Raw genomic sequence first — 12210 nt, 5'->3', positions numbered from 1 at the left:
GGGACAGAGAGTTAGAAACATCGATGAGAGAGAATCATCGATCAGCTGCCTCCTGCACATCCCCCAGTGGGGATGTGCCTGCAACCAAGGTACATGCCCTTGACCGGAATCCAACCTGGGACCCTTCAGTCCGCAGGCTGATACTCTATCCACTGAGCCAAACCGGTTTTGGCCTCTTTTATATCTTGCTCCCACTTATTTCAGTATCTTTTGACTAGTCTTTTCCTTTCTGTACCCCTTCAACTCTAATCCATTATCCATAGACATCTTCCTAAAACGTAAATGGTTAAGCTGGGAACCCTTTAATGGCTTTTAGCAGCTAAAGGCTGAAGTTTAGATCTTTTACATTAACCTTTTATAAGTCTGGCCCTTCATGCATGCCCACCTTTTTATTTTCTCCTCCACCATTTTCCTGCAATAGGGAACTTCTTATAGCTTCCCTCACTACCTCTTATGTCCTGCTCAGAAGCTGCTTGTTGTCATGTGTATTACGTTGAGTATCACCTTTGTGCTTCCCATTTGCTTTATTCATATTAAATATAATAGGAAAGTAAAATGAAAGTTTAGAAAACTCAGAAAACAATAAACTATGATTTAAAAAGGATTCAGTGGAACAAAGAGAGCTCTGGCTAAATTACAGTGGTTGAGTATGACTTATAAATGTTATGTGCATTAACCTTAATAAGTTGTTCTGGTATTTATTTTAGTTTTTAAAAAAGCCAGTGAAGTTGTTATTTCATGTTTCAAATTTAAAATATATTCAAAAAAGCATAAGCTGCTACTGGCATTACTGTTGCTTTTATGTTACTCTTCCAATCCACAGAGCTATACTTCTTACAGTGCTCCCCAGAGTGGAGCTTTTAGGGTGTTGTCTTAATACCCTCATTTCCCTAACAGAGAGATCTGCCCATGTTAAAGGAGTCCAAGCTCAGCCTCCTTTTCTTGTTAAAGTAATGGGGCATTACAGAGAGATCAAGGGATTATATGAACTGAGGATGTGAGAGAATGTGTGATGGAGTTCCAGGGGTGGAGTGAGAAGGGGAGTAATAGAGAGGAGCAGAGGAGGTGCTGTAGACAGCAGCATGAAGGGTAAACAAAGCTACTGTTGTCCAAAATAACATTAATTCATAGAAACAGTATTTTGGTATTGAAAAATAAGCATGTATACTAGAATACAAAAAAATGGGGGGGGGAGGGTGTTATATAATCATTTAATAACTTATTAAGGATACTTGTAGGGGTTCATGAGAGGTGAGATACCCATCAACAAAAAAATGTGTACTTCACATACAATACATAGCACAGGGAAACTACAAAGATCAAGTTCAGTTATATCCTTTCCTAATCTGTTATGTGCTAAGAAACTACCCTGACCCCCTTCAGTAGAACTGTGTATAAATTATATTGGTCTGAGGGGCTTTGTGTAAAGTATATCATCTTTTACTAAAGTATTTTGATAATTTGGACACTTTCTGTTCACCTTCCTAATTTGTGTTCTGAAGAGTAGAGTTGCTAAGTAAATATCTCAGCAAAAACAAGCTATTACCTTATTAAAAAAAAACGTGTTCATCTTCCATTTCAAGAAAATGCTGAAAGTTCCTACTTCTCTAGAATTTGTGCCTTTTGTGAGTGAATGATCATTCATTTTTGTCATTAATGTATTTGGGAAAAGAATGAAGTAAATGCTACCCTGTTTCCCCGAAAATAAGACAGTGTCTTATATTAATTTTTTCTCCCAAAGTTGTGCTAGGTCTTATTTTCAGGGGATGTCTTATCTTTCCATGCGCTAGGTCTTATTTTTGGAGGATGTCTTATTTTCGGGAAAACACGGTAGCAAGTGATTTATGAAACCACCACCTGTGGCCATTCTTGTTTTTCTCTATATTCTCTGACTCCTGTTACATTTATATTATTATTAACTAGAGGCCAGGTGCACAAAATTCGTGCATGGGATGGGGAGGTGTCCCTCAGCCCAGCCTGCACCCTCTCCACACCTAACCTGAATGTCAGACACTGGTGATAAATTGTAAGTAAAATAGGCAATAGGCATGTTTGTAGCATCATAGAACTTACTGATCATTTCTAGTGTTTTGGAACTTTGAGGACTACAACTATGAGTAACTTTACCTAGACTTAAATTAAAAAAACATCAGTATTCCTCTCTCTTTCGTTCAGGGGAGGGGTCACCTTTCCATCATCAGGTGGCAAGACTAATTCAGCATTGATCCTCCTCCTTGTGGACTGCTGTATTAGCTTGCCTTTCCCTTCCAGTCATCAAACTCATTCTTGGCAGAGAACTTTTAAAAACACAAATCTGATCTAAATCCTCTTAGGCTCTCTCAGACCTCACAGCTACCCAGAGTATCCAGTTCTGATTCTCTCATCACAAAGTCTTTTCCTAATCACAGTCTCTGCCTTTGCCAGGCTTGGGTTTATGCTGTTTGCTTCTAGCTCCTGGGCTGTCTGCTCATCACATTTGGAGGCTTTTTCTAATATTACCACCATCAGTCCATCCCCAGCAGAATTATTCATTCCCTCCTGTATTTCTTTCTTTTCTTTTTTTTTATTAAGGTATTATATGTGTATTTCTTTATATATTTTACAACACATTACATTGTATTGAATTGATTTGTTTTACATTTTGACACTCCTTGCCAGACTCAGGGGCAAATAGAAGATAGCCTGTTTTCTTATCTAATCACAGTACTTTAGAATATTCCCTGACTCATGGTAACCGTCAACAGATTCTTGAACTGAATTTGAAGATACAGAAAATCTTCATAATCTAAAAAATTCATAATCTAGTATTGTAGGTAAATAGATAGCACAACTATCTGTAATATTCAGTGGTATATATTGATGCCAACTAAAATTGTAAATTTCTTGGAATGATGATGATGGCCATGTCTCTTCTATATCCTTAAGCCCCTTCCCTGCCACTTTACTGGGAGCATAATTACTCTTCACATGTTTGACTAAATGAAGAGAAGAAGGCCCATCAGTAGTCTGGTGGACTCTCTGCCTCCCATCGTTACAACCCTCTCCCACTCTAAAACCCCCATCAAGGAGGAGGGAGATGCTATAGCAAATACCAGCCCCCAAGCAAAAGCCATGAAGGCAGGTTCTTCTAGTTCGAGATGCTTCCTAGCATATGTAGTCTACTTCAAAGTGACTAACAACACAGCTAGTTTCAAAAACAGATTGGGAAAAATTGCTTATTTTAAGAGAATAAGCAATTTTAATTTTTGCAAAAGCAATTAGGTAACTTTAAAACTTGCTTTATAGCCTCATCTTTGTGTGTGTGGAAAGTAAATTTCATTTCAAGCAGGCATTTGTTTATAAGGAAAATTATTCATTTACATCTTGTTTTTTCACCTGATAATTGCACCTAAACTTAAAAGTTATGGCCATGGTTTCTTATGGAACTTAATACACTTTTGGACACTGACATCCACTGACTTTTAAATCATGTGCATTTAATTCACTAATTTTTACCTATAAAACTATATTCTTGCCCATTGTGGCTCAGTGGTTGAGTGTCGACCTATGTACTAGGAAGTCACTGTTCAATTCCAGGTTAGGGCACATGCCTGGATTGTAGGCTTCATCCCAAGCAGGGGGAGCATGCAGGAGGTAGCAGATTGATGCTGATTTTTCTCTCTCATCAATGTTTCTCTCTTCCTCATCCCTTCTCTTTCTCTCAAATCAATAAAAACATATAGGTAGTCCTCAGGTTATGTGGTTAGTCGCCATCTCCCATTCATTTATTAAAAAAAAAAGAAAAGATCCATCATTTCGACGCATGTACATATGTGCTTTATGTTTTTCATTATTTACTTATCACAAGTAAAGATCAGGAATTGTTATCTTTTAAGTTTTTTTTAGTTTCATTTCATTACTGCTGTGTATGTGCTCCATGTGAGTGATGTAGGTGCTTATGTAGGTGGGTTCTGACTTACGGCAAAAATCACGTTACATCGCACTGTAAGAATGGATCCCGATATAACCCAAGGACCTACTGTGTGTGTGTGTGTGTGTGTATGTGTATGTGTGTGCGTGCACCCGCGCACGTGTGTATGCCTAAGTGACTGTTATGACTGAATGACTGGAATGATCAGTCGCTGTGACATGCACTGACCACCAGGGGGGCAGTCTCTCAATGCAGGAGTTGCCCCCGGTGGTCAGTGCACTTCCACAGAGGGGGTGCGACTCAGTCAGAAGCTGAGCGCACAGCTGGCAAGCATGGCAGGAGCCTCTCCCAACTCTGAGGCAGCAGCAGCAAGCACAACAGGTCGGGATGAGTGTGAGAGGCATGGCATCTGCTCCTGCTCTGGCTCCTCCCTGGTCACCTGCCACTTGACACAGTGCTACATCCCTCTGGGGATGCCCAACTGCCAGTTTAGGCCCAATCCCTGCAGGCCAGGCAGGCATGCAGAGTGGTTAGGGCCTAAATCCACAGTCAGACATCCCCCAAGGGGTCCAGATTGCAAGAGGGTGCAGGCCAGGCTGAGGGAAGACCCCTCCTTCTCTCTCCCCCCTTCCCCTGTCTACAAATCTGTGCCCTGGGCCTCTAGTTTTAAAATATAAAGATTCTTATTTTTGTTTCGTTAATCCTTACCCAAGGATATTTTCCCATTGATTGTTAGAGTGGACAGGAGTGGGAGAGACATAGAGAAACATCGATGTGAGGGAAACACATCGATTGCCTCCTGCTCACACCCTATCAGGGCCAGGGATCAAGCCTGCAGTTGAGGTACATGTCCTTGATCAAGTCAAACCTGAAACCCTTCAGTCCACATGTCAATGCTCTATCCACTGATCCAAACCAGCTAGAGCTAAAAAGAAAATTCTATACTAGTGAAAGTATAATATGTTAAATTAGACTGGACAGCTGAATGACCTTCCAGATGAAGTTGTGGCAGCGGGGCTGAGGTAAAGGCGGTTAGGGGCAATCAGGCAGGCTGGCAGAGTGGTTAGGAGCGATTAGGCAGGCAGGTGAGCAATTAGGGGCAATCAGGCAGGCAGAGTGGTTAGGGGTGATCAGGCAGGTAGGCAGGCAGGTGAGCAGTTAGGAGCCACATTACGAGAGGGATGTCCCACTGTCGTTTAGGCCAGCAGGATCGGGCCTAAACTGGCAGTCGGACATCTGAGGGGTCCCAGATTGTGAGAGAGTGCAGGATGGGCTGAGCCCCCCCCCATGCATGAATTTCGTGCACTGGGCCTCTAGTATTCTCAGTAACTAAGAATTTATCAAATGGTTGATAACAACCTTAATAAATACCTAATCTGCAGTTGATGGCTTTGTTTTGTTTACTTGTTTTGGAAGAAACTTTGATTACAAATCAGTGCCTTTTTAAAAAATGGTTTATACATATTCTGGTCTAGGGGCCCAGTGTACGAATTCATGCACCTTGAAAGGAACTATGGGTTGAGAGGCTGTGGTGGACATGGGCAGGTCTCGGCCCATCTTCCACATACCCTCCTAGCCCCTCCCTCCCCCCCCCCCCCCCGGCCCTCTCCCCCAGTCCCATGTCTGCTGACAGCCCCACTCCTGCTCTTCCTCTCCCACATGCTGATGCCGCCAGACCCGCTTGCACCGCTGATGGTACAGAGTGATTTGGGCTTGCGACAGCAGCAGGTGCAAGCGGTGGCTGCTGCCCTATTGCCCCTCAGGAGCAGAGGGAGTTGAAGAAGCCCTGAGGGGTTATGGGGACTGGTGCCAGTGGCGGCAGCAGATACAAGCACTGGGTGAGACCAGGGCGTATGGGAGCAAAGAATTTTTAGTAACCACCAGAGGCTCGCCCTAATGACAGCAATTGGCGCCCCACCTTGGTCTGGCTCACCTGCTCACCATCCTGCCACAGCTCACATCCTCCATGTTCCACACTCTGCTATTTGCTGCTGATGCCCACCATGTTCTGCCCCTACCCCCTGGTGATCAGTGCACATCATAGCGATTGGTTCGGTTGTTCTGCCATTAGGTCTATTTGCATATTAGGGCCATATGATGGTTTTATTTGAATTCTGTGTAATCATAAATACTGGAAATTAGTTGTTAGCCTGAGGAGAGAATATTGTGATTACAAAGCCCAAGCAAAGCATAGAGCCAGTCTGGCCTAAAGTGTTTTTGTGTCTCCCCCCCCCCCCCCCCCCCATACTGAAAGTCCTTAAAATTAACATCTGAAATGATTCTTGGCTACTAGATTTCCTTTTTCCTTGAGTTAACTCATTGGCAGGTGCCCCCCCCCCTCCCCCCCCAGTTACAGTTAACATTCAGTATTATTTTGTATTAGTTTCAGGTGTACAGCATAGTGTTAGACAAAGCGTTTTCCCTGATAGGCAGTTGTATTAATAATTTTGCAAAAGCAAGATGTTGTAATTCACATGGGGAAAAATACTTTTTCTTTTTTGGTATATATATTTCTTTTGTAAAATTTACTTTTTACCCTGGCCAATGTTGCTCAATGGATAGAGTGTCAGCCCAAGTACCAAAGGGTTGCAGTTTCACTTCCTGGTCAAGGACATGTACTTGGGTTGCAGATTTGATTCCTGGCCACATCTGGGCAATTGTAGGAGTCAGCCAATCAATGTGTGTGTCTCACATCAATGTTTTCTTCCCCTCCCTTTCTCTCTAAAAAAAAATAATAAATGGAAAAAATATCTTCAGGTGAGGATTAGCAAAATAAAACTATTTTTCAATTACAGTTGACATACAGTATTATATTAAGAACTGCCAATGCTGATTTGAGCATTTATTATTTTTATTATTTTAAAATATATTTTATTGATTTTTTTTTTACACAGAGGAAGGGAAAGGGAAAGGTTTCCGCGATTTGAGCATTTATTAATGACTCCTATTAACTTTGTAAATTGTTATTTTGAGGCTTAGTAGAATTTTGACTTGTTTCTTTATATTTGATAAAACTGAAAGAACTCCAATTTATAAATCATTCTAAATGAATTTTAAATAAGAATGTTCCTGCCAAAACCGGTTTGGCTCAATGGATGGAGCGTTGGCTTGCGGACTGAAAGGTCCCAGGTTTGATTCCTGTCAAGGGCATGTACCATGGTTGCGGGCACATCCCCAGTAGGGGGTGTGTAGGAGTCAGCTGATCGATGTTTCTCTTTCATCGCTGTTTCTAGCTCTCTATCCCTCTCTCTTCCTCTCTGTAAAAAATCAATAAAATAAAATAAAAGAATGTTCTGAGATACTAGTTTACAAGTAGCCTATCTGAAAAGGGAATATTTTATTGAAACTCATAACCAGTTGTTTTACTAGAGCCAAAAACCTAAGCTGCATAAGAAGAAATCATTAATTTATATAATTAGTAAAAAGTTACACTTAAATAGGTATTTGTAGAAATAGTTGCTTTATCAAGAATGTTTCCATTCATTCCTCTACACCATCTCTCAATGAATGAGCAATTTTTTATTTAGTTTTCTTTCATAAGAAAATGTTCATTGTCTTATTTTCAGGGGTCACAAAGTCAATACAGATGCTAGGCAAATCAGAAAAGCAGGCCAGTGTGATAAGAGGGGAGGATAGAGTCTGGGGCAAAACAATTTATATGACTCATTTAAAGGCTTAAAAATTTTTTTTTATCCTCACCCAAGGATATGTTTTTATTCATTTGAGAGAGAGGGAGAAACATTAATCTGTTGCCTTCCGTAACTGTCCCGATGGATGATGGAACCGTGACCTTTTGTTGCACAGAAAGATGCTCCAATCAATTGAGCCGCCTGGCCAGGGCAAGGCATTTAAAGTTTTTACAAATATGGTGCTTCCAAACAAAAAAATTTTGCAATGTAACTTTGCAACCTTTGGGTTATATTCATTCAACAATAACAAAATTTTGATGTTTTTGTGTGGGTTGTTTTTATAATAAATACATTTGTAATTAGTGTGCTCATCTATCAATATATTTGTACGGGTCACATGATATTTTAATAGATTAAAAACAAAACTAAAACCAAGTGAGTTGAAAACACTCTGAGCCCATTTCATTCTTGAGCCTTTTTCTCATGGCTAATCTTAGTCCTTACGGTAATAATACTCAGGGTAGGGTTAGAGTGATAAATAGCATGAAGGGTAGAGATTGATATTTTTTAAATTCTTTTATTTTGGGGGTAAATAATTATATTTTGACAGTTGCGTCAAATCAGCTCTATCAAAATATGACTTAAAATCTGGCATTGTAGGATTTTGAGGAAATCCCTATTTCTACCTTCATTAAAATTTTATCCCCTTAATATTGAGTTCACAAAACAACAACAAAAAGAAGTCATGTATTTCATCCTACTCATTGTTCTACATATTTGTATATTTTACCTTTACAGCCTGAGGAAGAACTTGATCCTGAAGAGAGGGACAACTTCCTCCAACAGCTTTATAAGTTTATGGAAGACAGAGGTACTTTCATGCTCATTCATTAAAAGAAGTCATTCCTTTTACACTTTTAAATTCTAGGTTTATACATTGTTTTTGTTAGAATCATGGGTATATATGGATTTGGATTTAAAGTAATACCTGACAGTAATTAATTAAGTACTTGGGAATAAAAACAATGTTCAAATCTATTTTGAGCAGAAATATATAGGAAAATAGTTTTGGTACAATTAATTTTAGTTTCCTTGGGACTTAAAAAACCGAAACATATAATATTTCGGTAATAAAAAGTGAACAGACATAATGTTAACCTACATACCCATTAATTAACTAATACTGTCTTTGTGGCAAGTAAACTAGCCTGATCCTTGTTCTCAACAAATTAAACGTAATAGGAGATCAGTTCCTATCTAATAGAATAGGATTTCTATTTAGAAGTTAAAAAAAATAAAAGTTTTAGAGTTAGAAGAAATAGAACCCTCAGAAATCATCATAATTCTTGAAGTTACATTAGTTCTGAGAAACCCTTAGGTAAGTTGTCCTGCATACACTGTGGCCTTCAGAAATCATCATTAGGATCACTGCTAACAGTTTTAACATTTGTGTTAAAACAGAGAAAATGGAATCATGGCCTAAAATATACCCTTTACATTGTGTGTATTCTTGCCCAAGCTTTTTGAACCAACAACACTATTGGCTACACCTTGTAGTCCTAAGGTTTAATTTAGTTTTACCCAATTCAGTGGTAGTTAAAGAGGTGATTTTATTATTTGTGGAAGTAAATAAGGACTACCACAAGAATATAAACATCTTGTGTTGTCTTACTTAAAAAATTAAGGTTTTTAAATATATCCACTGATTAATGAAATTTGGGAAATTAGAAATTGATAGCTTTTTTACCTTAGCTTTTTCCGTTTGATTAAACATTATTTCTACCCTCCATAAAAAAATAGGTACTCCAATCAACAAACCACCTGTTTTGGGCTATAAAGATCTCAATCTCTTCAAACTCTTTAGATTGGTTTATCATCAGGGTGGATGTGACAAAGTAAGTAAGGAAATGAAGATAAATTAAATTACCTAATGTTTCACTGTTTTATGTACTTTAGATGATAAAGCACATTTTCGTAACATAGAATATTACTATAAAGATGATCTCCTTTGCAAATGTTAACAAATAAAAACTTAATTTTCCAGATTGATAGTGGTGCTGTATGGAAGCAAATTTATATGGACCTTGGAATTCCTATTTTGAATTCAGCTGCTTCCTACAATGTAAAAACTGCCTATAGAAAGTAAGTAGCATCGTTTACTCATCAAATTATACATATTTACAGGGAATATTTTTCATTTATTTGGTTAACAAATAAAAACATTAAAGTTGTAGAAAGTGTATAAAAAGTTTAGGTTAATAGATTGTGTTTGAAAGTAATTTCAGTGCACCAAGTCTGCTGTGCTCCATTTTTTGTGTTGTCCTAATTTCCTTTCCAAAATCAGGGATGTAGGCAGCATTTATCATCTAAAATGATGGTTAATGTTATGGAGCTGAATCTTTTGGGTGAATAACTTTCAGATCAAAACCGCAATGACTATGTTCAGTTATCACAAACTTATATTTTTTAGGAATTTTATTTTATGATCAATGTTTCTGTTTATAATTCTTTTTAAAACACCAAAAATTTAGTAATATATTGATAGAAAAAGTACTTTACAAAAAGAAAGGCTTGACTTTTACTTTTTAAAAATGTGTGTTTAATAATACAGTAGTCAAGTTAAAAGTAAAGACTAAGATTTATCAAAGGGAAATACTGTTTGTTTAGGTATCTCTATGGTTTTGAAGAGTACTGCCGTTCTGCAAATATTCAGTTCAGAACTATTCACCACCATGAACCAAAAGTAAAAGAGGAAAAAAAAGACTTAGAAGAATCAATGGAAGAGACTCTAAAACTAGACCAAGAAATGCCTTTAGTAGAAGTAAAGAGTGAACCCGAGGAAAATATTGATTCAAACAGTGAAAGTGAAAGAGAAGAAATAGAATTAAAATCTCCACGTGTAAGTACTTAAACTATTTGGTTTATTTAAAAAATTATTTAACGTTTTTTATTATGGACACATTCAGATACATACAAAAATACTCTGATGAACCTAACTTATTTTCCAGTATTTAGTTATGTGTGTTAGCCTGGCTAATCTAGCTACCTTTCTCTAAATATATCACTTATTATCTCTTCTACCTGAGAAATCATTTCTCCTGTTGTTTTCTGTTTTTGTTTAAGTCATTCTCATCTGAGGTCAAATATTCATTGCACATTCCCTCTAACGTTGCTCTTTTTTATGTAACATTTATTCTGTGTTTAGTATATCTTGTTTCGTTTACCCCTCTCTGCACTAGAATCACACTTCAGGAGAGCAGGGACTAGTGTCTACTCTATTCATTGACAGTTCCCAGACATCTAGAATAGTGCCTGACACAAAATGAGGACTTATTTAATAGTTGTTGCATGAATGAATCTCTTTACAACGCCTGTGCTCCCAACCAGGTGGAATCTTTTCTCTGTTACTCGATAGCATATTGTACAGTGCTTGTGGCCATTTTTTTAATGATCTGCCTTGTTTCCTAGTCATGTGCACACTGGATTTATCTTCTTACTCTACTCTTCCTCTCCATAGCTATAAGTCCCCTATAAGAATTGTCACCTACTGTTTTGGTCATTGATGAATGATGTCTGCATAATAGTATTTATTAAAATTTAGGAGAAAGAAAATTTATCACACTATCAAAGTTCAGTTACTATAATCTTATTTTTTAGTGAAATCATATCGATGAAAGAGGAGGTTGAAATCACCTTCTCTTTTATTTAACCAGAAACTATTTTCTAAAACTGTCTATTCTGACGGTCATCTAGTAAATGGAATTTTCTAGTGAATATTAGGAAACATCTAAATTGGTTTGTCTCTCTTCATTTTTTTAATTTTTGAAAATTGTGGCAAGAATGTGTGTTAAGAAATTGTGGTAAATACACATAACATAAAATTTATAACCAATATTAAGTTCAGTGGCATTAACTACACGTTTTTGTACAACCATCATCTTCATATTGTAAAGCATTTATATTGTATTGTATTGTATTGTATTGCAGAGTCCTGTATTGTAGATGTACCATAAATTTACTTCCTAGAGATTTTTCTCCAATTTTTTACTATTATAAGAAGAGCTGCAGTAAATGTGCTTGTAAAAATGTCCTTCTAATGTAGCTGAATATAGAGAGCAGATTTGTGAAACTTGGATTTCAGGGATAAAAGTATATAGACCTAAATTTTAATAGATAAGAACTTTCATTCATACATACAAATATTTAAAGGGCATCTGCTATGTGCCAGGCACTGTCTAGATCTGAGAATACGAAAATGAGTATGATCAAGTCCCTGACCTCATGGAATGTAAATTTTAGTTCTTTGTGAAAAGAAAAATAAATTTTTTATTTCTACCTTTGAAGTTTAATACATAGTCAGGAAATAGGGGAAATATTTGTTATACTGAGATATTAATTGTAAAGTGTTTCAGTGGTCCCAAAATTGTTGGTATCTTTTATCCTCACTTTATTTCAAGTAGAGGGGAATCCTGCCAGTATGCAAAGATTGACTTGAAGAAGAATTTAGGAAATAATTAAATAGCTCACCAGTTTCATGTTCAGTTGAGTATGCAACAAGAGGTGGAGTAAAAGCTCCTGGGGCAGAACAATACAATGCAGGCCCAGTGAACTCTTCAGATATTCATTCAAAGAAATCAGCTCACTTCTGGCCATTGAAGCAAGTCAGTCCTT

The 12210-nt window shown here is 37.6% G+C and overlaps 1 protein-coding gene across 2 annotated transcripts in view; it reads left to right on the top strand.

The window, feature by feature from the left end:
* ARID4A (AT-rich interaction domain 4A) overlaps positions 1-12210 on the top strand; it is a 64776-nt gene that overhangs the window by 29032 nt on the left and 23534 nt on the right. For both annotated transcript variants that reach the window (XM_084894783.1, XM_084894784.1), the window contains exons 12-15: positions 8338-8410; positions 9340-9434; positions 9584-9681; positions 10207-10438. In XM_084894783.1, coding sequence (XP_084750909.1) covers positions 8338-8410; positions 9340-9434; positions 9584-9681; positions 10207-10438 — 498 coding nt within the window. The remainder of the gene's footprint in view (positions 1-8337; positions 8411-9339; positions 9435-9583; positions 9682-10206; positions 10439-12210) is intronic.

The sequence above is a fragment of the Pipistrellus hanaki genome (assembly GCF_964339955.1).
Source record: "Pipistrellus hanaki genome assembly, chromosome: 1".
Taxonomy (NCBI): domain Eukaryota; kingdom Metazoa; phylum Chordata; class Mammalia; order Chiroptera; family Vespertilionidae; genus Pipistrellus; species Pipistrellus hanaki.
The sequence above is the reverse complement of the archived record's forward strand: the minus strand, read 5'-3'. Positions and strand labels throughout refer to the sequence as shown.